The sequence below is a fragment of the Diplotaxodon limnothrissa genome, linkage group LG14, assembly GCF_057381915.1.
Source record: "Diplotaxodon limnothrissa isolate DT_005_m linkage group LG14, D_limnothrissa_male_GT1.1, whole genome shotgun sequence".
Taxonomy (NCBI): domain Eukaryota; kingdom Metazoa; phylum Chordata; class Actinopteri; order Cichliformes; family Cichlidae; genus Diplotaxodon; species Diplotaxodon limnothrissa.
This window is the reverse complement of record NC_140609.1, coordinates 31,103,084-31,128,424: the sequence shown is the minus strand read 5'-3', so window position 1 is coordinate 31,128,424 and position 25,341 is coordinate 31,103,084. Positions and strand designations below refer to the sequence as shown.

At 39.5% G+C, this 25,341-nt stretch overlaps 3 protein-coding genes across 4 annotated transcripts in view; 1 reads left to right on the top strand and 2 right to left on the bottom strand.

The window, feature by feature from the left end:
- Nucleotides 1-6,725, bottom strand: part of nectin3a (nectin cell adhesion molecule 3a) — a 35,219-nt gene extending 28,494 nt beyond the window's left edge. For both annotated transcript variants that reach the window (XM_085371230.1, XM_085371231.1), the window contains exon 1: nucleotides 6,594-6,725. In XM_085371230.1, coding sequence (XP_085227356.1) covers nucleotides 6,594-6,681 — 88 coding nt within the window. In that variant the 5' untranslated portion in view covers nucleotides 6,682-6,725. The remainder of the gene's footprint in view (nucleotides 1-6,593) is intronic.
- A 6,208-nt stretch (nucleotides 6,726-12,933) lies between these two features.
- Nucleotides 12,934-17,408, bottom strand: LOC146619167 (diablo IAP-binding mitochondrial protein-like). Its single transcript, XM_085370289.1, has 6 exons — nucleotides 17,355-17,408; nucleotides 16,816-16,948; nucleotides 16,590-16,712; nucleotides 13,975-14,085; nucleotides 13,728-13,824; nucleotides 12,934-13,390 (listed from the first exon to the last, which is right to left on the bottom strand). The coding sequence occupies exons 1-6, from the start codon at nucleotides 17,396-17,398 to the stop codon at nucleotides 13,185-13,187; spliced, it is 714 nt and encodes a 237-aa protein (XP_085226415.1). The 5' UTR covers nucleotides 17,399-17,408; the 3' UTR covers nucleotides 12,934-13,184.
- Nucleotides 17,409-21,358: 3,950 nt separating this feature from the next.
- Nucleotides 21,359-24,979, top strand: LOC146619166 (uncharacterized). The gene is made up of 7 exons (XM_085370288.1): nucleotides 21,359-21,582; nucleotides 21,875-22,038; nucleotides 22,145-22,241; nucleotides 22,409-22,750; nucleotides 23,412-23,562; nucleotides 24,025-24,134; nucleotides 24,241-24,979. Exons 1-7 carry the CDS (start codon nucleotides 21,418-21,420, stop codon nucleotides 24,568-24,570), a joined length of 1,359 nt encoding a protein of 452 aa, XP_085226414.1. The 5' UTR covers nucleotides 21,359-21,417; the 3' UTR covers nucleotides 24,571-24,979.
- Nucleotides 24,980-25,341: the final 362 nt, after the last annotated feature.

Sequence of the window (25,341 nt, the reverse complement as noted above, 5' to 3'; positions counted from 1 at the left end):
GGGGTGTGTCAGTGCACACAACTGACTGCGTGCTCATCCCACACTTGAAAAGAGTGAAACAAATGAGACGGAGCGGATGAAGCTCAGCCGCCACACCTGTTTCCCATAACCTCTGTGCTCCTCTCCTGGGGAACTGGATTGCTGACTGTGGACATACTGTATGTATAGCTTTTTAATATGGACTGTAAAGCAACAGTGTGCTCATGTGACCCTAACAGCCACACAATGTGATCTACTCTTTCTGTTTTTCTGGGAAAAACCCTGGACTCCTGAAAACAGTAGACAAAAAACACTGTTTAAAAAGTTTCCCTCTGTTCATTCACGGTAGGTAATTAACCATGGAAATATCTGGAAGACATTTATACAGCACCGTTTCCTATGACTCAGTAATTGAAACATTTGATTCCTGTCTATCCAAGATTTATTCAGTAGGCAAGACACACTAGTAAAAATAGTACTGCTAATATTAGCATTTTTTGTGTATTTTTCTATATTTTCCCCTTTCCTTCCAATTCTGAATGGCTAAGCACTCAGGCACTGCAGTCATAATGACTGGTAACTACTAAAGTTGGTACAGACATAAAACAACAAATACCACCAGAAGTCAGTGACTGACAAAATGAGACAGTGGGGTTAAAAATTACTTTTAGATGGATTCTATATAGTCACCCCTCATTTCTTTATATTTTATTTCACTAGCTGGGCCCACGTCCTCGTTTTAGGTTTGACAGCGTCTTAGTGGGTAAAGGTGAATGCTTGGACATGAATTGAGCTGCGGTTTGGGGAAGGCCTCGAAGAGGACTGGCGACGGTTCCCGGGTCTGGCAGATCCCCATATACTAAATAGGAGTGAAGAAGTTAAAGAATTGAGAACAAGGAGGGAGGGTGGGGCATGTAAACAAGAATGAACAGTTTGCAGAACTTGGGGGAACCTATACAGATGACAACCGGAAGGAGCGTGTTTGGAGGCGTGGTCCCGCTCCTGAAATTCCGATACATAATCTCCAATAGAACAATGGGAAATTGGGTTGTATACAGTATATAAGTCAAAAAGTGGAGCTTTTACGATTCTAATAATTCTTGAAAGTCAATATTTGATAAGATTACCTTTATTCTTTAACACAGCCAAGCTTACTTAGACTTTCTTGCATTACTTGCACATTTGTGTGAAATGTGCTTTATTGCAAAATGTGCAAAAGCACAGCAGTTCATCCCTTGAATTAGGTGCCTCCTTTTTGATCTTTGAAAGATTCATATGTCAATGACAAGTGGTTCAACAAACAACAAAATGCTTTGGAACACATTGGTGGAATGTTGCAGTCAATACCAAAGCGTACTGGTGCATTAGCCCACTCAAGAAGAAAGAACACAAAAAGAGAGCTATTCACACTGGAATGAATGGAAAGTGGTGCCATCTTCTATGCCCCACTTACAAGGTATAACAAACAGCAACTTTAGTGTCACTGACGATGATGTGTTTTAAATTACAAACAAATTTGCTGAAGAGGTAAAACTGCGGTTTACAACTCAGCTTTCACTAAAGGACCACCAGGAAGCTGCTTGCAATTCAGAGCCTCTGACAGTCAGTCACATCTGTCATGGAAGAGGAAGCAAAGGGTGGAGTCAACAGGAGCCGGTGACCACAGACTGCTCCCTGAACTCCCCACACAGCCTACACACAAGCCTACACAACAAAGCCACACACTCATCTGCTGATGGCCTTCCTTCAAAAAGAAAACCCTGTGTGCATTTAATGTCATTAGGGGTGTTCAGTCAGCTGCTTCTCAACTGAGATCAAATAAGGAGGCTCAGATGGATGTGACAGCTGTGACCCACACATGTGAATCCAAATGCTAAAATGCTCTTTCAAAGCCATTTTTCTTGCTCATAATTCTGATAACAAATAACAACTGTGGATAATTAACATCAGCAATGAAGAGAAATGGTTGAATCTACTGACAAATAAATCAATAGGTCATGCTAAATTATCACTATCACTGTTTGGAAGAGACTAGCTGAAATATGCAGAAGCATCAAGTGAGTGGTGCAAAATTTATCATGACAAAGGGTGTTTTTTTTAAGCATTAGCTATGGATAGGCTGATTATTGGGGTCATTATTCTGTGTTTTTGCATGCTGATTTGTCACAATACAAAACTGCCTCTCTCTGTATGACTTTCTGTGATATAGGGTCCTACCCACATAATGTTCTGATTGTTTACATGCTATGGACAAAAGCCTATCACCACTGAGCACAGAGCAGAACACAGTCTGAAGCAGCTCCCGTAGTGGAGCTGTGGTTTGGACTGCATATCGCAGATATAGCTGACCTTGCAATAAATGCTGCAATTCTTTCTGCTGTACGGCCACACAACCATGACAAGCATGCACAGTTTCCCAGATGCATTAATGATCAAATGCAATATTTTGCAGTGACATCCAATGAAGGCAAGGATAGCAGGCTTGCTATCAGGCCAGCTGGAGGGGTGAAAGTAAGACAATGCTGTCAAAACTGAAGAAAACCAAGACATATTGGGAATAGATAAGGAAAAAGGATTACAGTGGCGAAAGCTACACTAAAACAGCAAAAGGGCAAAGGGTTATGCTAGTGGTTAAGTTAGCAGGCAGCTTCAGACTACACTGAATATTCATCCATCAGTTTTCTACTGCTTATCCAATTTAGGGTAGCTGGAGCTTATCCCAGCTGCCACAGGGTGAGAGGCAGAGTACACCATGGACAAGTCACCAGTCTGTCGCAGGGCTAACACAGAGAGACAGGTAAACATCTGCAGTCGGTGTACCCGTATAGAAAGGCCTTGGCCAGATGGTGGATTTAAACCAAGGACCTTCTTGCTGTGAGGCAACAGTGCTAACCCCAATAGTGCATAAGGCTTAAACAGACACTAAAACACCATAACAGCTAATACTTAAAACATAAAAAAATAAGCATTAAAATAGCAGAATAAAAACATGACAACATGCTATTTTTAAAAATATATTAAAATATTGGTTATCCTATAATTACTAATGTCTGTAATCAGTCCTGAAAAAGTTAAATCACTCGATCCAAGGTATTAACGCTGTAATTGCTCAGAAAAGCCAGTAAGACTGGGATGTAACTTTATATTAAGTTATCCAATCTCCTCCCCCAACAAAAGGGTCTTGACCTGATCTGCCCTATACCATGTGGTGGCAAAGCCACGGTTGTTTTAATTATATTCCTAATGACAAAGTAACTTTCTTGGCTACATCATGCTGTCAATTAATGAGTCCAGAATCATATTAAGCTTAAGGACCAAATCTGCTCAGTCGCTGCACTGCTTTTTCAAATCTATTTCTGAGTCTGTAATTTGGGGTGGCTCCATTACTACATTATTTATTTAGATTGTGAATCATGTGGCCCCAAGAGAAGGAACCACAAAACTATGGTCTTCAATTACAGTCCTCACAGCCAGTGGCCACGCCTTTTAACAAATCCCCTCCTCAAAAATCCTGTCCACACGCTACAGCGAAGTGAAGAAAACTAACTTCAAAAGTGTTTACATCACAATGTCCCCTAGGACCACATGGCTGCTAACAATGTTTTTACGAGTCAAAAACCTGTACACATTTTTATCCAAACACAAAACCGAAAAAAAAAAAAACCCTAAAACTAAAAATGCTGGCTACGTTATCGTATGTGTTCATGCTAAGAAAATCTGGCTGTAGAGGTACCATGTTGGACTGGAAAATCAACAAACACACTTGAACACGCCTTTGAGGCTAATCAGCTTAGATTGCAACATTGCATTGTTTATCGGTTTGCTGTGATGATTTATGAACCAGTGTTTTGTGGGAACAGACACAAAAAGAAAGGCACGAAGAGGCTTCTTTAAAAACATTTGTTGAAAGCAACTGAAATGAAACTGACTGTAGCAGGAGGACAGGCGCAAAAGACAAGTGCTCAACCGATTAATCAGTTTACTATAAGAGCAGATATTATACAATTTAAGACAAGACATGGCTTCTCGGAGAGTTTTTGCTCAGTCTTCTAGGGTTTTAAAGCAAAAATATCTGCTCTTTAATTACAGATCTGACAAAACATGGCATCTCTGTACATCAGCTTAAGCTCTGGAAAACTGTAACACATATTGTTTGGATCAAGCATTTAAGCAAGAATATAATTAGAGATAAATCAATAGTAATTCTAAGTGTCTAGGCAAAAAGCACAGCTTTTAAAAGGCCATTAGTTACTGTTATATTGGGAGCCACACTTGTGCTGGGCAGCATCCTGAGCTTAATTTCATGCATGTTTGAATTTTGAAAATAATGGTGAACAGGCGAAATGCTCGCTCAGGTTTTCCAAGTGGTTTACATGCACTATATTGCCAATAGGAGCGCAGAAGAGTGTACTGAGATGATACCCATATTAACTCAGTTCCAATCATACACAATATTAACAATCCACAACCTGTGGGGAAAAAAAAATCATGGTACGGAATAATTAATGATAAAACCACTTAAAGCATTAATAACAGTACATTTACATGACTAAAACAGAAAGGTGCCAAGAAATATCAGTGTTGTGACATAAATCACAAAGTTTGACCTTGCATTAGTCTTATGAACATAGTCAAGTTAGAAACAAACAAATATTTGCCCTTAAAAGAGGGCAGAGACAAAATAAACACAATAGTTGGATCACGTATTTTGAGACCTTACTTGAATCACCTTGTTGCTGAATTGCGCTATATAAATAAACTTGCCTTGCCTTACTATGATTTCACTCGCTTTTCTCCGAGCTTTGTTCTTTATTTTTTGCCTCTATCGTAGAGTGAAGTGGATTTTTTTGTGTGTCACAAGTTGAGCAAACAGCTTCATCCCAACTCCTGTAGCGCAACGTTCTGTCAATTCGCCTCACTCTGTATGTAATCACACCGCATGAAAACTTCTGTTGGCATATGGTTTGAACACATCATAACAATGTGTCAACAGCTAGGGAAGTAAGGGTGGGCTTCCCTCATTACATTCAAGAACAGTGAAGCCATATGGGGGATGAAAAAAACAAGACTGGGGATGAACCCAAATGACTTGAGACCCAGAGAGGAGCTGGGTTTGTCGATTGTTGATTTTTCAATTGTAAAGAAATGAGACTCGCTTTGTGTCATGCTGTCTCTGTGCTGGACTTTCACTGGAGGCAAGTCTAAGGGAACTCTACTCGCACACAGCAAAAGGGAATCAGGTAGGGCAACGATATGAGGTTAGTCAAGGCTTTTTCAGACCCAGCTCTGCTGTGGAAATATTAATGCTAAGGAGCCAGTTTGACATCTAACCTAAAAGCAGAACAAGCAGTCTATTAAGGACCGAGTCTACTGAACACATGAGCACTACTGATAAGAGTCTAAGTGTGGTTTACTTATTATTTTGATTGTTTTTTTTCTTTTAAATGGTTTAAAAGAGAAGTGTTTTTTTTGTATAAACCTTACAGATGGCCATGAAAAAGTTAATAGTAATAATAATAGATCTATTATGAACCATCCAGAATCTTAAAAAAATACCATCATGCAGTTGGTTTTTTTCCATACCGCCCAACACTATGTTACACATTAACATGAGCAATACAGTAAAAGTTGTTCTTTCGTGTATTGCTCTTGGATTCAGAAAAGAAAAGAACACTGGTGTATTTCTGGGTAGTATTTACTTAAGCATCCATCTGTGTTTGTGTCTGAGACACAGCAAAGCTCTCCAGCTGCTCTCCTCGGGACAGTGAGGGGGCTGGAAGGTGCTTCAGCTGGCATGCAGCCCAACTGCAGGTCAATACTTCTACAGACTCTGCGACTGCAGTGCATGCACTCAAATATGTCTTCATTTCCCCTGCCACCCCTTACCCCAAAGCTGAAGACTCTGCACTGACTCTCCTTCTGTCGTGTATCACATAACCTACAATCCATCTGTAACCAACCACTTGGCAAACTTTTCACAAAGGAGCCTCTTTTTTTTCCTAGCCATACGTGACACCCGGATTGTTCCATTTCTTGTCTATTTCTGTGCACCTCTAATCACTGCTTCTCCTCAGTTTGTAACCATGTGGGTGGGAGACAAACTAGCCGGTAAATCCCCCAAACGCCCTGAATGATGTTAGCCAAGTCATGATGTGACATACTGTAAGTAACCTCAGCTTGAAGGTCTGCCCATTATCACCATAACACCAATCAGTGCCGTGTCTGAGTTATGTCTCCTGGAATAAGCTGAAAATCTTAACACAGTTAGCTTGTGTGTAACAGTCGCTCCGATGTAAAGAAGTTAACTGATGTTAACGGAGTTGAATTCAAATGGGGGGAGGAGAGTGAGTTTTAGCTAACGGTCAACTGACGCAGCAGCTACTTTCCCATCAGTGTTAACGTAAAGATAACTGTCCACAGGCAACAACTAGCCTGCTTAAGCTTAGCTTAAATGCAGCAGGACGAGCCCACCACAAAACAACAAAAACTAGCCAGCCGGTTTGGGTAGTGGACTGTATCCGTGAGGACCCTCTCCGAGCAATCCTACTGCAACAACTTCTTTCAATGGCCTCAAAAGTATTATGGGAGGGATGATACAGAAACCGTTAACTCACCGGTAAGTCCGTATACGGTGAGGAGGGATATTAAAAGTCGCAGTCCGTTAGATGGCAAAGTCCTCCTGAGCGGTAATCTTTTCTCCATGATTCCTGTGTGTCTGTGCGCCTCGGCACTCCCGGATCCGTTCTCCTCGCTCCTCGCTCGTCCCTGCTCTCTCTCTCACTCTCTCTCTCTCTCTCTGGCTCGTGCTCCTGGGGAGCCTCTCTCCATAGCTACAGAACCGCGTGGGCTGTACCATTCTGCAAGTCAACAAAAAAAAAACAAAAAAAAATCCACACACATGAAACTTAAGAACGCACGTGCGCTGACCCACTCGTCTCCGTGTGTATACACTTTTAGCGCAGTTCTGAAATGCTTGTCATTGAGCCGTTTGTCTTTTTGTTTGTTGGTTTTCTTGTGGGATTTTTTTTTTTGGTACTTTATATACAGATTCGGGCAACATAAATATAGGTAGCAGGGCTATCACGATCAGCACTCTAAATTATGTTTAATTGTTATTTTATTACGTTTAATTTCAGTTAGTTTCTCGTGTGGAGCCAGTTGTCGATGTTTGATTGTTAAGAAAATTTTTTAAATTTATATATCAAATCCATTTAGTTATTTATTCTTATTTTCGCTCATTTCTTTGTCTTCTTCTTCTCATTGTTATTATTATTATTATTATTATTATTATTATTATTATTATTAGTAGTAGTAGTAGTAGTAGTAGTAGTTGTTGTTGTAGTAGTAGATTTTCTCTCATTATAATTTCATTGGTATATGTCAGGGGGCTTCAAAGCCTAGAGCAGATACTACAATGTAAGCACTGACTCTTAGTAGACAACCCAGTCTTAAGAAAAAAAAATCTATCGTGGCTTGCTTGTATTGATTGTGTTGGGAAAACTTGCCCCAAACTGACGTTTCAGATAGCTTTGAGCTTTTTTAGATGTCACAGTATAGTTCAAGTATGCAATAGGCTAACTGCCAAACTGAAGTGACTTTATCCAGTCATAAAATAGACGACTTAGTCTAGTTTTACAGCAAAGAAAGGATGCTTTCAGAAATAAGTGATTCTTGTTTTTAATTTAATTTAAAAAGCGGCTAAAAGTAGAACTTTTTGGTATAAGCACTCTTTATCTTTTAAACAGTGTCAGTTCTTCCTGTCAAAGAAAATGAGGTTGTCTAAACATCTTGGATAACTTGCCATAGTGCTTCAGTGGATTTAGGCTGTCTTGGTATCGTCTGCCTGTTCACGCAATCCCAGACTGACTGCATGATTTGAAATCGGGTCTCCGTGGGGCCATATAAACCATCTGTTGCTGTATGTTTGGGCTGTAAAATATGGGACCGATCAAAAACCTCCCGGGTGATGAAAAAAAAGTAGAAACATCTAAACTGCTTAATTATTTTCACATGAAATATTACAACCTTAGCAATAGCAGTCATTGTTGTTGTTATTGTAGGGACAGCAGGATTAGCAAGAGGGAGTCGAAAACATTTTCATACGCAAGATTGATGAAATAGTACTACATTTATTAAGAGGCACAGTTTCATAAGACTATCTTGATACATCTGAAAGGACTTTTGCAGTTAGAAAGGATCAAATTTTGACTATGACTAGGCTCAAAAAAAGATATTGATTTCACCCCTAAGTTAATATAAACCTATCTGATAAGGATCATAAACAGTTTTATAAGAAAGAAGTACTAAAACCTCACATATAATGAAGTTTTGTTTGTTTATTTGTTTGTTTTTTTTCTTCTTCTTTTTTGTGGAACGAGTGAGGAATTTCCTTGTTTTAAGGTCTCACTTGTGCAAACAGACATTAAATGTGAACAGAACTATTTATAGCACAAATAACCATTTGCTTTTTAATCATGATTATCGTCTTCAGTGCAGCAACTGAACAGGCAAAGGTTCATCAAGTTGCTTAAGAATATACTAAAGATGCTTTTAGTGGGTTCACGGGTTTTGTGGGGATTAAAAACAGCAACCTACTGGTTACCCTTCAGTCCCTCTAATGACCAAACCCAATCTATTTTACATCACATTTTCATAAGCAGGTGTTGAGGAGATTGTAAGATGATATAAGTGCTGCTTTCACTTTAGCAAGTCCAGTCAATCACTTTATGCCCCTTCTAACCTCCTTAATTACAGTAAAATACACAAAATACGCATCATGAGCCATTCTCCCTCAGTCCTTTAGCACGTAAAAAAGGAAACTGACAATAACCCCTACACACACCAGAAATGCTAACATTGCTGTACCATTAACCAAGCCTCAGTGCACACAGTGCACACAAAGGTTTTGTTTTTTTTAAATCAGCTTATTAATGTTAACTCAGTCACAGATATGCTGAACTATCCTAAAACTGTAGTGGAAACAAGGAAGTGAATGTGAAAGTTAATATAAACCCCAGGAGATCAGTCACTGAAGGACAAAGCAATCACATGCAGGTACAGTGCTGGGGGGAAAAAAGTGTGCACTCATCAGCGTGAATGCAGACACACTTCGACTACTCTGTCCTAAAACAAAGTGGTAATGAAACACTCTTGCATTGTTCTTTTCTTTGAGATAATTACAGCTTTTACACATTCAGGAATCCGACGCTGTGTGCAGCACTGTGTTATTATCACGCACTGAAGCTTGAGCTGATAAACTTGCTCGCTCAGCAATTTTAGGCGAACATCATATTTATTCACTGAAGATAAGCAAAAATGCTTGTTTCGATGTGCCTCCCTCGCGTTGAGCCACCAGTTTCATTCTGCAGTGATGTCTTTATAGACTCTATTAGCTCCGAGTCCTCATCAGGGCAATGTGAACTCTGCAGGGAACCTCCATCTCCTGCAGAACTGAACTCACTCCCTCTCAGTGCTATAGCTCAGCTTTACAGTGATTAAAGCATGACCCGGGATGTGTCACCACACTGTACCCCCTACCTTCATACCCTCTGGTGGTTTATTTATATCCTCAAAGAGCTATAAATCCCCAGGTGAAAGTGATGGCCTTTTCACTAATCAATCTCCCCTCCTGGGGCACTTTGCATTGAAACGATAGAGTTAGTGCAGCAGGCAACCTCTTGTCTTTATGAGATGATAATTCACATCTTATTTTCGATTATCCAACTCTTAATGTGTTAATTATATCAACAATTTGGGCAAAAACTGCTTCAGCAAGGCTTATTCCACACCACTGGCATAAATGCATACTGCTGCATAAATACTTAAACCCCCCTCAGTAGCACTAAATAGTTTATGAGCATTTATGGCCCATGACCTTTGTAATTGTGGTTACCTCATTGAGGTTTTATGCAGCAAAAATACTTTTCACTAAGTGTTATTACATTTTCTTCCAGGCAAGCAATGCTGCACTGGCACCACCTCCCCTGTGACCAGTGGCTGCACATCCACACAGGCTGTCTGGGAAATTTGGTTTTACAGTCTGTGAAAACAGCCTTTGTTAAACACAACATTCCTTACTAGTCGCACTGGTCAGCTGGCCCTTGCACACCTCAAAACCTCCCACCCATTCCTCCCCCATTGTAGCCACACTTTCAGTCCAATCTCCTGCCAAGGTTTGACCATCTACAACGAGGAGAGGTCACCTCACTGCTGACGCTACACACTTGTGCTTGCACCTCCACACAGGTCTTTCCCATAATGAGCTCTGTATGAAATGGCCTCTGTAGTACACACCGACCTTAAGAAAGTACATGTGAAATTAAGATAGAGTACCTGTTACAGAGGACATACTATGGATAAGGCCGATAACTGTGCACATCTTTAAAATGTTATTTAAAATTACTCAGTATTCAATCAACTTTTAAGAGATGCATAAAAGTAACAACTGAAGAAATAAATTACAGTGTTCGGAATTCAAACTAATTAAAATTCATACAGAGTCTCACTGTACTTTATGTGCAGACACCAGTTCAGGGACAAAATGCCATATGTAAATGTAGGTATGCAGTACAATCTGGGGCTCCTGTTTAATCACAACTATTAATTCAAAACAAATCAATACCGGCTGCATGTGCTGGAGTAAAATATGAGTTGCATTTTGCATATATAAAATACATGTAGCATGATATGAAAATGTAAATGCAATGCATCCCACTGATGATGCCATAGCCCTGACACTACACACTGCCCTGTCACACCTGGAGAAGAGAGACACGTATGTGAGGATGCTGTTTGTAGATTACAGCTCAGCATTCAATACCATCGTTCCCTCGAAGCTGGACAGGAAACTGCAGGATCTAGGACTGAGCAGCTCCCTCTGCAGCTGGATCCTTAGCTTCCTGTCTGACAGACGCCAGGTGGTCAGACTGGGCAGCATCACCTCATCCCCCATCACACTGAACACTGGTGCTCCACAGGGGTGTGTACTGAGCCCTCTCCTGTACTCACTCTACACCTACGACTGCACAGCCACTAACAGCTCCAACATCATTGTGAAGTTTGCGGACGACACTACAGTGGTGGGTCTTATCACCAACGGTGATGAGACGGCTTACAGGGAGGAGGTCAGCGCCCTGACCCACTGGTGTCAAGACAACCATCTCACCCTCAACGTCGCAGAGACAAAGGAGTTGATAGTGGACTTCCGGAGGTGCAGAGAAGTACACACCCCCATCACCATCAACGGCGCTGCTGTGGAGAGAGTGAGCAGCTTCCGGTTCCTTGGCGTACACCTGGCTGAGGATCTTACGTGGTCAGTACACACAAACAAAACAGTGAAGAAGGCGCAGCAGCGCCTCTTCTTTCTCAGGAGACTGAAAAGATTCGGCATGAGCCCCCGCATCCTCAGGACCTTCTATCGCTGTGCCATTGAGAGCATCCTCACTGGATGCATCACCACCTGGTATGGCAACAGCACCGCCTACAACTGCAAAGCTCTCCAGCGAGTAGTGCGGTGCTCTGAACGGATAATTGGAGGTGAGCTTCCCTCCCTCCAAGACATCTACAGGAAGCGGTGCCTGAGGAAAGCGGGGAGGATCATCAAGGACTCCAGTCACCCCAGCCATAAACTGTTCAGACTGCTTCCATCAGGAAGGAGGTTCTGCAGCATCCGGTCCCGTACCAGCAGACTGAGAGACAGCTTTTTCCATCAGGCCATCAGACTGCTGAACACGTCATAGACACCTCAGCTTCACTACTGGAACTTCAACATTATGCACTCCACACTGTATATAAATGCCACTTGTTTTGCACATATTCAACTCTGTATATTTTATATATTTTATTATTATTATTATTTTATTTTTTTACTATTTAATTTGTAAAAATGTGTATACACACACACACACACACACACACGTAGGAAAATATTTAGTATACACATCCAGAAATGCATACACTATTATATATTGTACATATATTTATTAGTTTCAGGTTGGCCATTCTTGTATTTTGCTCGTTTGTGTTGTTGTGTTTGCACATCTCTGTTGCTTGTGGGGCTCGCACACAAGAATTTCACTCGCATGTGCTGTGCCAGTGTGCCTGCACATGTGATGTGACAATAAAAAGTGATTTGATTTGATTTGATTTGATTTGAAGCAGAGGGCAAAGATGTGTAGTGGAGTGGACTTAGATCGCCATCTGCTGGAATAAGCATAAATAAACTAAGACAAATTTCTCTGCTTCATCACATTTTTAACTTTCCTGGGAACAAAGACATTATATCCAATTATGAATAACTCTTGTTTTCCATGTTTTAAATTTTTCCTTAAAGCATCATAATTCATACATTTTTAATGTTTTTCCAGAGGTTGAGTCTTCACTTTTTTCCTGTTCAGTGGCGGTGTGGAAAGACTGCTGCTGTGGATGAAGTGACGACAGGAAAGCAAAGGAGGGGTTTTGAAACCTGCCTAAAAGCTCTATTGAACTCAATCAGGACATGGGTAATTAGCAGTGAAGGTAAAGCTGCTGAGTGAAAACAAGAGATACAAATAACAAGCAAGCTAACGCCGTTTTTAAAAGACTTCTTCAGAGGGACATACGGGTGGGAATCTGTAGACATTTCAACTGCAACAACAAAACAAAACATGCAAGAATTATTGTAATGCGCAAAGAAGGTGCTTGACAGTCAGTCATCTGGGCAAACTTACTGTGTTTACAAAGTGTCTTCTGGTCATTTTAGAAAACAGAACATTTTCACAATGACCACAGGGGATATTTTGTTCGCATAGTTGGCACTCGTGCATCTCATTTGAAACACTAACAATTGAGTTTGGCAACAATGTAAAGTGGACACACGGTCTCCTGTCCAATTTTAGCAGAAATTAAAAACGCATTTTCTGTGGATCAACACCATAACAACAACACGAAAAACAGTTTGCATTTTGTTTACACAGGATGTTTGTATTTATTGCAATAAATCTTGACATAATACAAATGATTTGTGTTCGTTCACTGTTGGTAACCCAAAAAAAAACCCCATTAAAGAAACACTCTTCCAAGAAGCTCTGAATTATAGATACCCTTTTGTTGATGTTGTTGATGTAAGCACATCAGTTTGACCAAACCAAATATATTACACATCATAAAAGAAGACAGTGTTAGAATAATGAGAAGTTATTGTTTTCTGATACTCGTGGCTGTTTGTTTCAGTCCTCTCTTAGATAAGCCTCAGGCACCTCTTCCTCCTCATTATTCTCTAAGGAGGCGGCATATTGTGCCATCCTTTGAACCTCCATTACTTTAGTCTCGGCTAACTTCTTATCTGCATCTAGTGAGAGTTTTCGTGCCTCCTCCACTTGCGCCTGGGCCAACTGAATGTTCGTCCTTGCAGTTACAGACGCATGCTCAGCCCCTGAAAAAAAACAAATGCAAACAGTGTTCAAAGACTCACACAACAACCCTATCCAGTTCAGACATTAGCTAAAGTCATTAGGCAGCCTTCCTTGTCCATCATCTCCATTCTGTTTAAATGCAAAAACCTGTCCGTCTGCAGAGTGACAGCAAATGATCCATACACCGATCAAGGTGCAACACTGTCAGCACCTGAATAGAAACCACCACAAATGGCAATGTAGAAAGCTTAAAAAAGATGAACCCTAGGAGAACTTGCCTCAACACTACAACCTGACTGTTGTACCACACAGGCCAAATAGCTCATGTTTTTTTTTTTTTTTTTTAAAACAACACACCTGATGTGTATGCGGCCTCAGCTGCTGCTTCACAGAGCTTCATTGCACTGAACCAGGTTGACTCGAAATGCTTGCAGTCTTCCTGTCTGTCATTAACCTGTCAGGACAAAATCAGAATAAGACCCAAACAGATCTACAGCAACCTGTTTGTAAATCTGTGGTCACATTTACAAAGAATGACGAAAAAAAACAAAACGAGATGTTTTTCTTTAAATACTTCTAACCGAAGAGAGCAATGAAGACTGACCTTTGCACGCTGGCCAATGATCACCTGCCAGACTGAATCCTCCTCTGCTGGGGTCAGTTTTCCCAGTGAATCCAGATATCGTTTTTGTAGGGCAATGAGTGTGTGCACAGCCTGGAATAAGGACAAGGAGCTTATTAAAGAACAACTTAGTAGTACTTTGGAAACAGTAGGAACACTTCAGGGGTCACCACAGCAGAACATCTATCCCCACTTCACCTTATCCTTTACATTATCTTAAGTCACACCAACAATTTCCCTGTCTTTTTCTTCACTTCATCCCTAAACAGCTCCATGGTCACCATTTACTGTTGTCCATTTCTCCACTGCACATGTTCAAACAAATTAAACTTTATTTTAATGGTTTTAACTGCAAGATTAAACAGTTGCTAGATTTATGATGCAATCTGAGAGCATGAAAGTGTTGGAACAAAGTGATATTTGGAGGCATTTTCACATGCAGTTTAATGTGTTGCACTGAGCAGGATAAGCACTGCAGTCTGCAAACTCGTGATTTTATAAACCTTTATTTATCAAGCTAATAAGCAGATTTTTGAACAGGCATGATGTGTACTCACTGGGAATGGGAAACTCGATACTGGCCTTACATGATATTCTGTACACTGGTCTGAAACATGGTTCAAAATAGCCACATCATATGACCACAGCTAACTGATGTTTTGGTTCGTTTCATGCCATTTTTGACAAAGTGGCTTTTCTGGTGCTTCTATGTTTGATCAGCAGACTGCTGAACAAACCTGATGACACTAAATACCCAAAAAACATATGTCATTATGATCATCATCAGTGTCAGCAGCAACCACAGCAAAAGAATCAGCAAATAGTTTGTGGGAACTCTTTGACAGTGAAACCCAGCTATACCCACCGTGCAAGCATTGATGCCACTGCAGAGGTCAAAAAAATACTTCACTGATGTATTTGTTCCAGACATGACACATGATCCACAGGTCGTTTACTGACATTTATTTACAGGGACACTGTGTTGTTTTTATAATAAATAAAAACAAGTGTGCTGTGTGAACAATTTTTTCATGGGGATGTGACAAAAAAGAAACTAACTCCCCCAAAATGCTGAAAAACTAATTTTTGAAAGAACATTTTTTTTGTTACACATGACAAATTTAGACATTGTTACTTGTTTTTCTCTCACTGAACTGTACTAAGCAACTGAAACAGCCTCGGTTATGTTAACGAAAATAGTATTTGCTGAAACACACAGTTCATAACAGTCACAGCATGCTGTTTTTATACCAGTTTTTCTTGATATGTTTTGAGGATTTCGTGAACACATGTATTGATCGTAGTTACTGATAGTCTACTAATTCTTATTTAGAACTGTGCAACGCTTGATGATAGGTATAGCTGCCAGTGGGTGTCATCAGCAGTAATAATCTTTACAAGATGTTAGACTGAGGAGTCTGTGGACCAGGTGTTTATATACTGAATTATGTGATTGTCTGCTTTGCTGATGACAGAGTGATGATGTTACTGCTTTGAGCAAGGCATGATCGGGCTACTGTTTCCCACAGACAGGAAAGGCATTCTGTCAGAAAAAGAACAAGCAGCTACTTTGGCTACTGCCTTTTCACAGAGGCTCATTACAGCAAGTAGGCAGGTAGTGATTTGGCTGAATTTTACGCCAGATGTCCCTCCTCTCACAACCCCAAAGGGGAATTCCTCAAATGGAATTGAACCAGCATCCTTTAATCTGCTAAATCAAATGTGTTATACTAAGTACTACATTATGGAGCCACAAACTGAATTATGTTTAATTAATGCAAAATCAAGGGGCACACACAAGAAACCAAATAAATAAACATTAGCAAAAACACAATATAATGCCTCCAAACCCCTACGATCACAGTATAATCTTTAGGTGATGGGCCAGAACGTTCTGATCTATGGAGCCCACACCACCCTGCAGAACACAGGATCCAAAGGATCTGCTGCCAAGATTTGAGCATGGGCACAGAACGACCATGTCATAACAGGTGAAAACTGTTTGGGCAGGTACTACTCAACTTTGTGGCTGATCAGTATATACTTTAGTAGAAAAATGTAGTACTAGTTTTCACATAACCTGTTCAATGTTCTCCCATCAGGCAAAAGATACAAGAGTAATAGTAGCAGAATATCAGACTTCAGGAGTACTACCTACCCCCAAGCTTAATACGCACTGAACCTTTTATTAATTCAGTTTATTTACATCCAGCTGTGATGATATAATCTGAACGTATTATGCACTGAAATTTATACTATTATCTTTATTATAATAACACAAAAAATTATAATAATTAAAAGTTATATATTAAGCTGTATATTAAATGATCCTCTTGCACTGTGGACTGTTGTTCCACTAAAGCCATTTTAAAGAAAACTGATCCAGTGGAGTTTTTTATGGGGTGATCTATAGCATGAACTTGTATTTTTATACCATGTTGTGCAGAGTTGTGTGTTGTTGGATGTTTCTTGCAGTATATGTGAGCCCATCGAGATAAATTCCCATCAACTGTGATGGTAAAAATGCTACAATAAACATGAACTTGGACTAGATTTTACTAATTGGACAGAAAGTTTCCCATAAGAGCCAGACTTACTTTGGCGTACTCTGTGATGGCATCTATTAGTGCTAGACTGGTCTGAGAGAGAAAAGTGCTTGAGCTGTCGGTCGCCAGAGAGGCTGCTCTTTTGATTAGGGAGTCATGAGAAAGGGGTTCAACCTGCAGCAAAGACACAGAACATAAACATGTAAAGTAGGTCAGGTAGCGGATATATACTGCTGTTAAGTTTGTAACAACTGCTGGGGCAGGGAGGCCGACTCACCTGTTTGAAAGGTACAGCACACAGCCCACCGCCCACAGCTAACGACGCTACACCTGTGTATAGAATATTTCTCCATTTTCCCAGTTTACTAACTGCAGGCTTTCTGCTGCTCAACAGGACACTACCGGAACTCCTGATAAAACAAAAACAAAAAAATACTTTCAGTTTCAGGCTGCGAATTCCAGTGAAATCCATGACGTTTTTACCAGTCGATCAGGTACCAAAGCTCAAAAAGCCCAACGAGGGAAAAACAAACAAACTAAAACCAAATAAAACATTAAAACAAAAGTGAAGCTGGTTTACAAATGAATGTAATTTTGAACATTTTTATTGCGTCACAAAAACAACGCTCATTTAAGCGTAGCTGAGTTATGACTTTAAGACTCATAACTTCCCGTTGCCATTGTTAACCGCGATATCAAACAAAAAAATCATTTTCCTACACTAAAGGATTTTCTTTTCAAAAGTCAGTTCAGCCTAGGATAAATCGACCTGATGACAAAATCAGTACGTATGTTTATTCAACCTTAATGCCTTACCTGACGAAACGGAGATACACTGCTCCCTTCCTAAGCGCGGCCATATTGATCGGCCGCAATTACAACACATCGAGCAAAGGGCTCCAACGGAAGCCGAGGAGGGACATACAATACAGGGTGCATTTCTATATCCATTTAACCTTTTCTAACGCTGTTCTTTTTAAATGACATCTAATAAAACGGAAAACATTTTCTATCAGTATAATGACTAGACTACTTACTGCTGTGAGAATACAAATCATTTCTGTACTCACTCATGCGAAATATGCCAGCAGGATCCAAACTACAAGGGTGCAACAAAGCACTGGGAGCATATTTATTCATTTTTAAAATTTATATCTTCATTATCTTACACTTTGCGTAACATTAGGCTGTTATTGCATTGGGGTTGCCACAGTATAAAAACTAATAATAAAAATGAATATATGATGATGAAGATATGATGTTAGGATGTATGACTGTTGGATATGGAAATTCTTCAGTAAAATCAAAAAATACAAAGAGACTTGTTCTTCTAGGAGTTTAATATATACAATACTCATGACGTTTACTCTTGATATTACTCTTGACTTCCTTAGACGCAGGTATTCATGGAATTATCACATTCCTATGTGTCAAGTGCTCCAAATATCCAGTTCTGTATGATCAGGTCTGCTTAAACCCTGTCCCTGCCCTTTTATAGATTTTGATTTAAAGAAGAAAAGAAAAGAAAATATCTTTGTTCTATTGAAAGACTGATTCTTTACACCCCCGCCCCCCATGTTTAAACCCTGAAATAGTGTATTACAGCTTTCTGATTTCTGACTACATGGTATTAATGGCTGCTGCTAATACTGAAATTGGAGTGTTCACCCATGGTATTTCTGTGTAACTGTCAAAGCTTTCATATTAATTTCTACAAGGGCTGAATGTGCCTTGTGTTGGACAATCTTGTAATCTTCATCTAACAATGAAGTGAAAGCTCTGCAAAATACACACAAGGTCGCCCCCCTGTGGTTAAAGAGCTACATGCACTGTCTATCTATCTATCTATCTATCTATCTATCTATCTATCGAAATCAAATAGACAGACAGGCAGACAAGTTGAAGGCCCTTAGAAAAAGACACCCAAACTAAAAGCAGAAAAAACCCCCAGAAGTGTTATGGTCTTTTTGGCACATTTCTGCACCTCATGCATGCATTTGAAATTTCTTCCTGTGTGTCTTTTTTTCTAAATATTCATGTGTGTTGCCCTGACATGCCCATGGCAAAGGGCATTTTAAACCTTATCGATTCTTTTAATTTGGTGCAATGTGTGACCGGTCCCACACATGAACGTGGACACACTGGATCTTGTTTTATCTCATGGTTTTTCTGTTTTTAACATAGAGATTTGTGATCCTGTGTTTTCTGACCATAGTAGTGTGATGTTTGTAGTTTCTCTTCCCTGTACCTCAGTTAAACCTCGTACTGCTGCTCAGCACTGTCACATTTTTAACTCCTCCACTGCTGAGCAGTTTTCATGAGTTTTTAACCAGAGCTATAAAATCCTGGAGTTTTTATGCACCCAGACTGAGGAACTGAGCTCTTGGTTTTATTCCACCTGCGGGACTGCTTTGGACACTGTGGCTCCATTAAAAACCAGGCTGCCTAAAACTAAATCTGAGCCCTGGCTGAACAACATGACCCGAGCTGTCAGATGCGAGTGCCGTGAGCTGAGCGCATATGGAGAAAGGACAAACTACAAGTGTCATTACAGATGCTAAAGGACTGTTGGAGTCAGTATCAAAAAAGTGTAAAAGGTACCAAAAGTAAGCACTTCTCTGACATTAATCTATCAAAATGTCACAACTTGCATGTTTTATTAACAGACCATTAACTCTGTTCTTAGTGCACCACATACTGACTGTATCGAGCCCTTGCCTGTAAAAATCTTTTTATACATTTTTATTGAGAAGGTCTCCTCCACCATGGTTGAAATCTCTCCTTCTGCTCATGACCCCACAGTCTCTGCTTCCTGCTCTGCTGTCTTTGACAGGTTTGAGCCGGTGACACTGACTATGCACACTAGCCTGGATAGATTTGAAAACTGTGTTTTTCGTCTGAAAACGCTCCGTGTCCACACATGCGTCCACATTGAAACGGCCCAAAATGCTTACATTCCAGTCATGCGTATGCGCATAAGAATTAAAGAATTTGAAGAAAAGCCATCTGGAGCATGTACAAACTGATATTAATCTTTTTAGGGCTGTCAAAATCGAGAACAATCAAAACAACTGCTGTAATGCCCTTCGCTATCTTTGTTTAATTGGTCACGTGACTGCATCACATGACTAAAATGCGTCATTGTTTTAGAAAGTTTGCGTTTTCGAGTGTCCACACTGTGATGGGACAGCTCCATTTTAAATGTACACTCTTAGAAAAGATGTGTTAAAAAGTGACACAAAAAATGTGTTGTTACACTATTAACACATTTTGTGTGAATTTTAACATAACATGTGTAAGACAATGTGTAAACATTGAAAAAATGTGTAAAACGCTCAACACACTTGATGTGTTGCACAGTTTAACACATTTTGTGTGTTATTTTCAGAATCTAACAACAGGACCTAAAATTAGCAGCTCAGTAATTTGATGCTAGCCCTGTGTTTAGTGAAATAAATTGTAGATTAACAATGTATTATAACTATATTAACTGAATAAATAAAATGTTTAGTTATTGTTTGTTTTCCTTAATCCTTTCCTCATTACGTTCAACAAATAAAACATTTTATAATTTAATGTGGACCAAGGTGTGTATGGTGTACTAAAATTCTGAAAGAGGATTAATTTTTTATTTCTCAATATGTATGGCATACCAATTAATGGCCATGGCTATACTACAAGCATAAGTATCCACAAAGAACAGGCTTAATTTTGACCGCAACATGTGAATACAATTGAAGCAAAAGTAGGAAATTGAGAATACACATGCTGAAAATTGAAACAAAATCTGCCCAGCAACATGACATACCAGCGGCGGGAAGGGGGCGCTATCTTTCGCGCCACTGAGACAAAGGAGACAAAGATGGAGGTTACGTCGCCTAGTATGTTGTCAGACCTTACAGTAAGTATCATTTACCAGTTTATCTTAATGTACTGAAAATATGCCGGGTTTCTGGAAGAATGTGAATTTACATAAAATATTGGAGTTATGTAGGAGTTTTGAGTTTAAGTTAATTACTGCTTAACTATACCTAGCTAACTTTAATGTAACAGTCTTGCTAACATATCCTACTCTTAATTTTATTATTAGTTCTTGGCTTTCGTGCCATACTCCATTAGAGTTAATGTGTTTTGGTAGTATTTTTATGTATTACTTTATTCATGTATTTATCTATTTACTTTATTTATGTATTAGAGTATTCAGAAATTGCTCTTAGAACCAGTGTGGTAGTTGGCTAGCGGCTCCGACAGGCATTCTGGTGTCTATGAGCAACGCCAGAGTCAGCACCTAACATTTGCAGTGTTGTGTAAAATGACAATATTGTTGTTAGCTCTGAATATAGCAAATGTAGTTATCACCGCGACCATTCGTTTGCTAGCACAGAATAGGAATTTAAGACTGAGTAACTTTAGTTTGATGTCGCCCCTCTGTCTTCTGTTATCACACTTAATAGACTACATTTAGTAGTGTTGTGATAAATATTTGTTATAATTACTTATCACTGGTTAACATGAAATATACCTCACATTGACAGAGATAATTATTTTTTAAGCAGTTAAAGCAGTTTTTGCATTTAGTATGATTAACTAAAGTCTTTCTTTTTTAAGGCTTTTTGCTGGAAACATGCTCTGATATAGTTTCTTTTTTATGCAGACCTTATGAGGAAGTAATAGTCAGTGTTATTTAAAAAACAAAAAAACAACAGCAACTTGACCATGCACTTTAGCCATGTGTTTCCTTTTTTTTCAGCACGAATATGACAACTTAGAATCTGTCAAAGTCCTTGTAACCACTTTTATAGATGAGAAAGAGATTTGTAAAAAAATTCTTCATGTCAGCAGTGCCAAAGACATCATAGGTCAAAGCCAAGCTCAGCACATGGGCTGCGTGCTTGATAGGTTGCTAAAGCATAACACTGATTTCATGGAATATATTGATGTTGACAATGAGGTAGACGTTAAGGACTTTGATAGATTCCATATCTTCCTGTCAGCCAGAGGGCCACCGATGGAAACCTCTCTTGGGGAGATTAGACAAAATCAGGTACACTTTGCATTTCTTCAGTTTCCTAAGTCATAAAATGTGTTTTAACAGTTATTAACTATTAGTCAGGATCAGATTTATTCACCAAGTAGCAACTAGAAGATAAAATCAATTTAATTATTATTCAGAATTTCTTTTAGTCATTGCGTTATAATCACGGTAATTAAGAAACCGCCTTCTTCTGCTGCAGCTTTTTGAGTAAACTCATGCTTCTATGCTCTGTGGAAATTTGCTGTCATGACTTTGAAGATTATTGCAGAGAGGTAAAGTGTCTGGTGTTGCCTTTACACAGTCTACCATTACCACAGAAGAACAAAGTCAACCCCTGAAGTCACTACTCAAGAGGAAAGCCCCACAGATTCTTAAGGAGTATGAAACTACAGGTACCCTGTCAGTGCCATCGAGGAAGCTTCTTGTGAAGACTTGCATTGGGGATTTGGTGGAGAGGTGTGGTTAGTAAGTATAGCACCTTACTGCACTTTGTTAAAATTTTGCAATGAATGTTTTCTTTAAAAATGTTGAAGTGCACAGGAGTAAAAAAAAGGTTACCTTTATTTTCCAGTTACCCTCTTAGTGCAGAGAAGTTGACTGTAGCAAAAAGCATCATCACCACTTTTCCATCCCTGAGTGTCCGAGTGGCAGGACAGGGGGAAGGATTTGTAAGTAAATTTAGCATTTTAATAATGTAAATTCCACTACATACTTGCACTTGTTCCCACTTACTGTGTATCTTTTAACCTTTATCTCATTATTTATTAGAGCGGGTTTTTTTCTCAGTTAAAATTGCTCAGCTGTTATCCATATACCTCTGTCCTTTCTTCCTCAGGAGCATTATTATGATCCAGTCTCTCATTGTGGATTCCTAGAGACTAAACTGCGCAACCTTAGACGGAATCTCGACCAGGGGCAGAGACGTTATAAGAAGCGAAAAGTGACCAATGACTGTGGTGAAGACAAGAAGCTCAGGCAAGAGGATGGGAATACCAGCAGCACAGATGAGTGGGTCACCCTGATCAAAAGATTGCGGCCCTCAGCTGAGAACCTTCCAACTATCATGTCAGGCATGGAGGAAACATACACCAGTCGCAGAGCCTGGATTAGCAAGGACTCCCCCACTGCTGCTGAAATATTCAGAAAGTACCCACGGTTTTTGGACATGCCAAGTCTGGTAAGTTGCTTGGTTCCCTGGTAATGGTTTATGTACTCCTTCTCCACTCAGTTGTGTATTGCATACAAAGTATGTAACAGGAGTGGATACATTTGGAGGTATGTTTATGAGCTCCTAGTGAATATTTTGAAAGTTTTATAATTTCAGAGTTGGATCTTTATTCACTGGGCTTTTATTACAATGAGCATCACGTTTCAAATGATCCAAAATCTTAGTCGTGCCACCAAATGACTATCTAATAGTAGGGACATCAAATGACAATGCAGAAGGTGCTGCTCGTGGAAGTGAAAAAACGACAAAAGGATCACCTAAATTTGTACGAACTCTGCTTTCACCTATTTTCAGCAAAAAAGCTCTACAGGACAAACCGCAGACAAAATAAGAAATTGGCTGCTAGAAAGTCCTATTTTTTTTCTCAGGGTCTGATGGGACCCAAATCATAGCTAAAATTAAGGAATAATAGACTTGTATTCAAATACCACTCCAAGTAAATTGTTATGTTTCACTGTGTAGGTAAGCTTGATGTGGAAGTGGGTAACAGAAATGTGATACTGTAAGGTTTGATTTTAGCCATACAGCTACCAAATGGGCAGAATGTACTTTTAATTTCATGTATTTAATGCTTAATTTTAAACTTAAATACTTTTTTTCTCTCCATTAGCTGGACTTGGAGTTTGGCAAGCTTACAGGAGGAAAGGTGGACCTCTTTTTACGAAAATGGGAAGCCAGTATCATTCCGAAACTCAAATCAGTAGCTGCCCTGGAAACAAGAATGTCCTCTCTGTTGAAGGATTTTGAAGAGAAGACTGAAGGTATTTTTCCATCCCCCCCGCCTCACGTTTACTATTAGAAAGTAAGAAAAAAAGGATGATCAAATTAATAGTTCTGTTTACTGTCTTTAGATGACAAGTAAGTGGATGTTAAAGGCTGAATAGAAAAACTATACAAGAAGGGGTTATATTTTTAAATTTTGTTGTTCTTTTTCAAAGAAATTGTTAGATGCCACCCTTTGGTAAATGAATTGAAATATGTCTATGTTTACTGATGGTGGAGAATGAGGTCTATGGAGATGGTTGTAAGGAGAATTTAAATTATGTGGCCTTGGGCGACTTTATTAGCTGCACATATAAGCCAAATGAGGTGCATTAAGCCTCTGCATTTCTGATTTCATCTATTCACAAAAGAAAAAGTCATTTTTGATGTACATCTCATAATTCATTAAATAACACATTTCTGTATTTTGAATAATTTTACATCTTGCTTTTCTTTGCTAGATGAGGTTTGTTACACTGCCCTTGTGGTGTTAACACACCTGCTCCCACCAGTTGGTGCCAGTCGTTGCAGCCTTAAATCAGCTATAACGCACTTGGTTGATTTTGCACTGGTATGTATTCAGTACAGTTCTCATGGTATTTACCTGAGGAAAGCATTGGTCAACACCTCACTGAATACTTCTCTAAAAATCTATCTTTATCTTCCCCATCTCCAAGCCTGGAACAAGTATTGCATCGCTTTGCAGTGATCCTGAAGCATCATCCACAACACACCAACCCCAGCTGATATGCATCGGTGATCTAAAGAGTGCAACCAGGCAGTACATCATTGTTGCTAAGAATGATAAAGTAACCATTCCTCTGAATGATGGCCTGACGTGTGCTGTGGATAAGCTTTTCAAACTGTACTGGGTATGTAACTTGTCCTATCCAGCACCGCTTGGCTCCGTCTTCACCTTCTTTGAGTTTGTCTATGACCTGCCGCTGTCCACCCAAAGGAAAACCAAAGTACTGGAGCTGATTGCACAGATTAAAGCATGCAAGTAAAATGTTCACCTGTCCAAAATGTAGAGAGTCTCTGTTCACAGAGGTGAGAAACCTCATTTGGCATCTTCGTCAAATACACTGCTTAACAGATGGACAAAACTTGAAAATTATATGTAGCCAAGATGGCTGCCCAAGGACGTATTATAACTTAAATTCATTTTCAAAGCACCTGCATAGATCTCATTCTACTTCATCTTCAATGGATGCTGACTCAGTTCAACCTTCTTACCAAGGAGAGACATCAAACAGTTCAGTTGAAACTGATGATCTAGTTCCTGATGTTTTGGAGATACCCAGTGATGTAGCAGGTGCAGTATCAAAGTTAAAAAACTATACTGATCTTGGTGAATGTGCTGCTTCTTTTATGGCACAGATGTATGCATCATCAAATATTACTTTAACAGATGTTACAAGAAGTGTAAACTGTACAAAGGAGTTGCTTGAGAAAACTGTAGACTGTTTGCAACAGTCAACTGCTGCTTTGTTGAGTAGCTTGGATGTACCACAAGACAGTGAGGCTGTTCAAGCATTAATGAAGGAGTTTGAAAGTGCTAAAAACATATTTGAAGATGTAGACACGAAATATAAAATGAACAAATACTTCACTGAGAAGTTTTCCCTTGTTAAACCACAGGAAATCTTTCTGGGTCACAGGTCAGATACTGTAAGAAAAGATGGTCAGATGAAACAGGTTTTGGCAGCAGATACATGCCAGTATGTATCAGTCATTGAAACGCTCAAGTTTGTATTCCAACATGAGGACATTCAGGA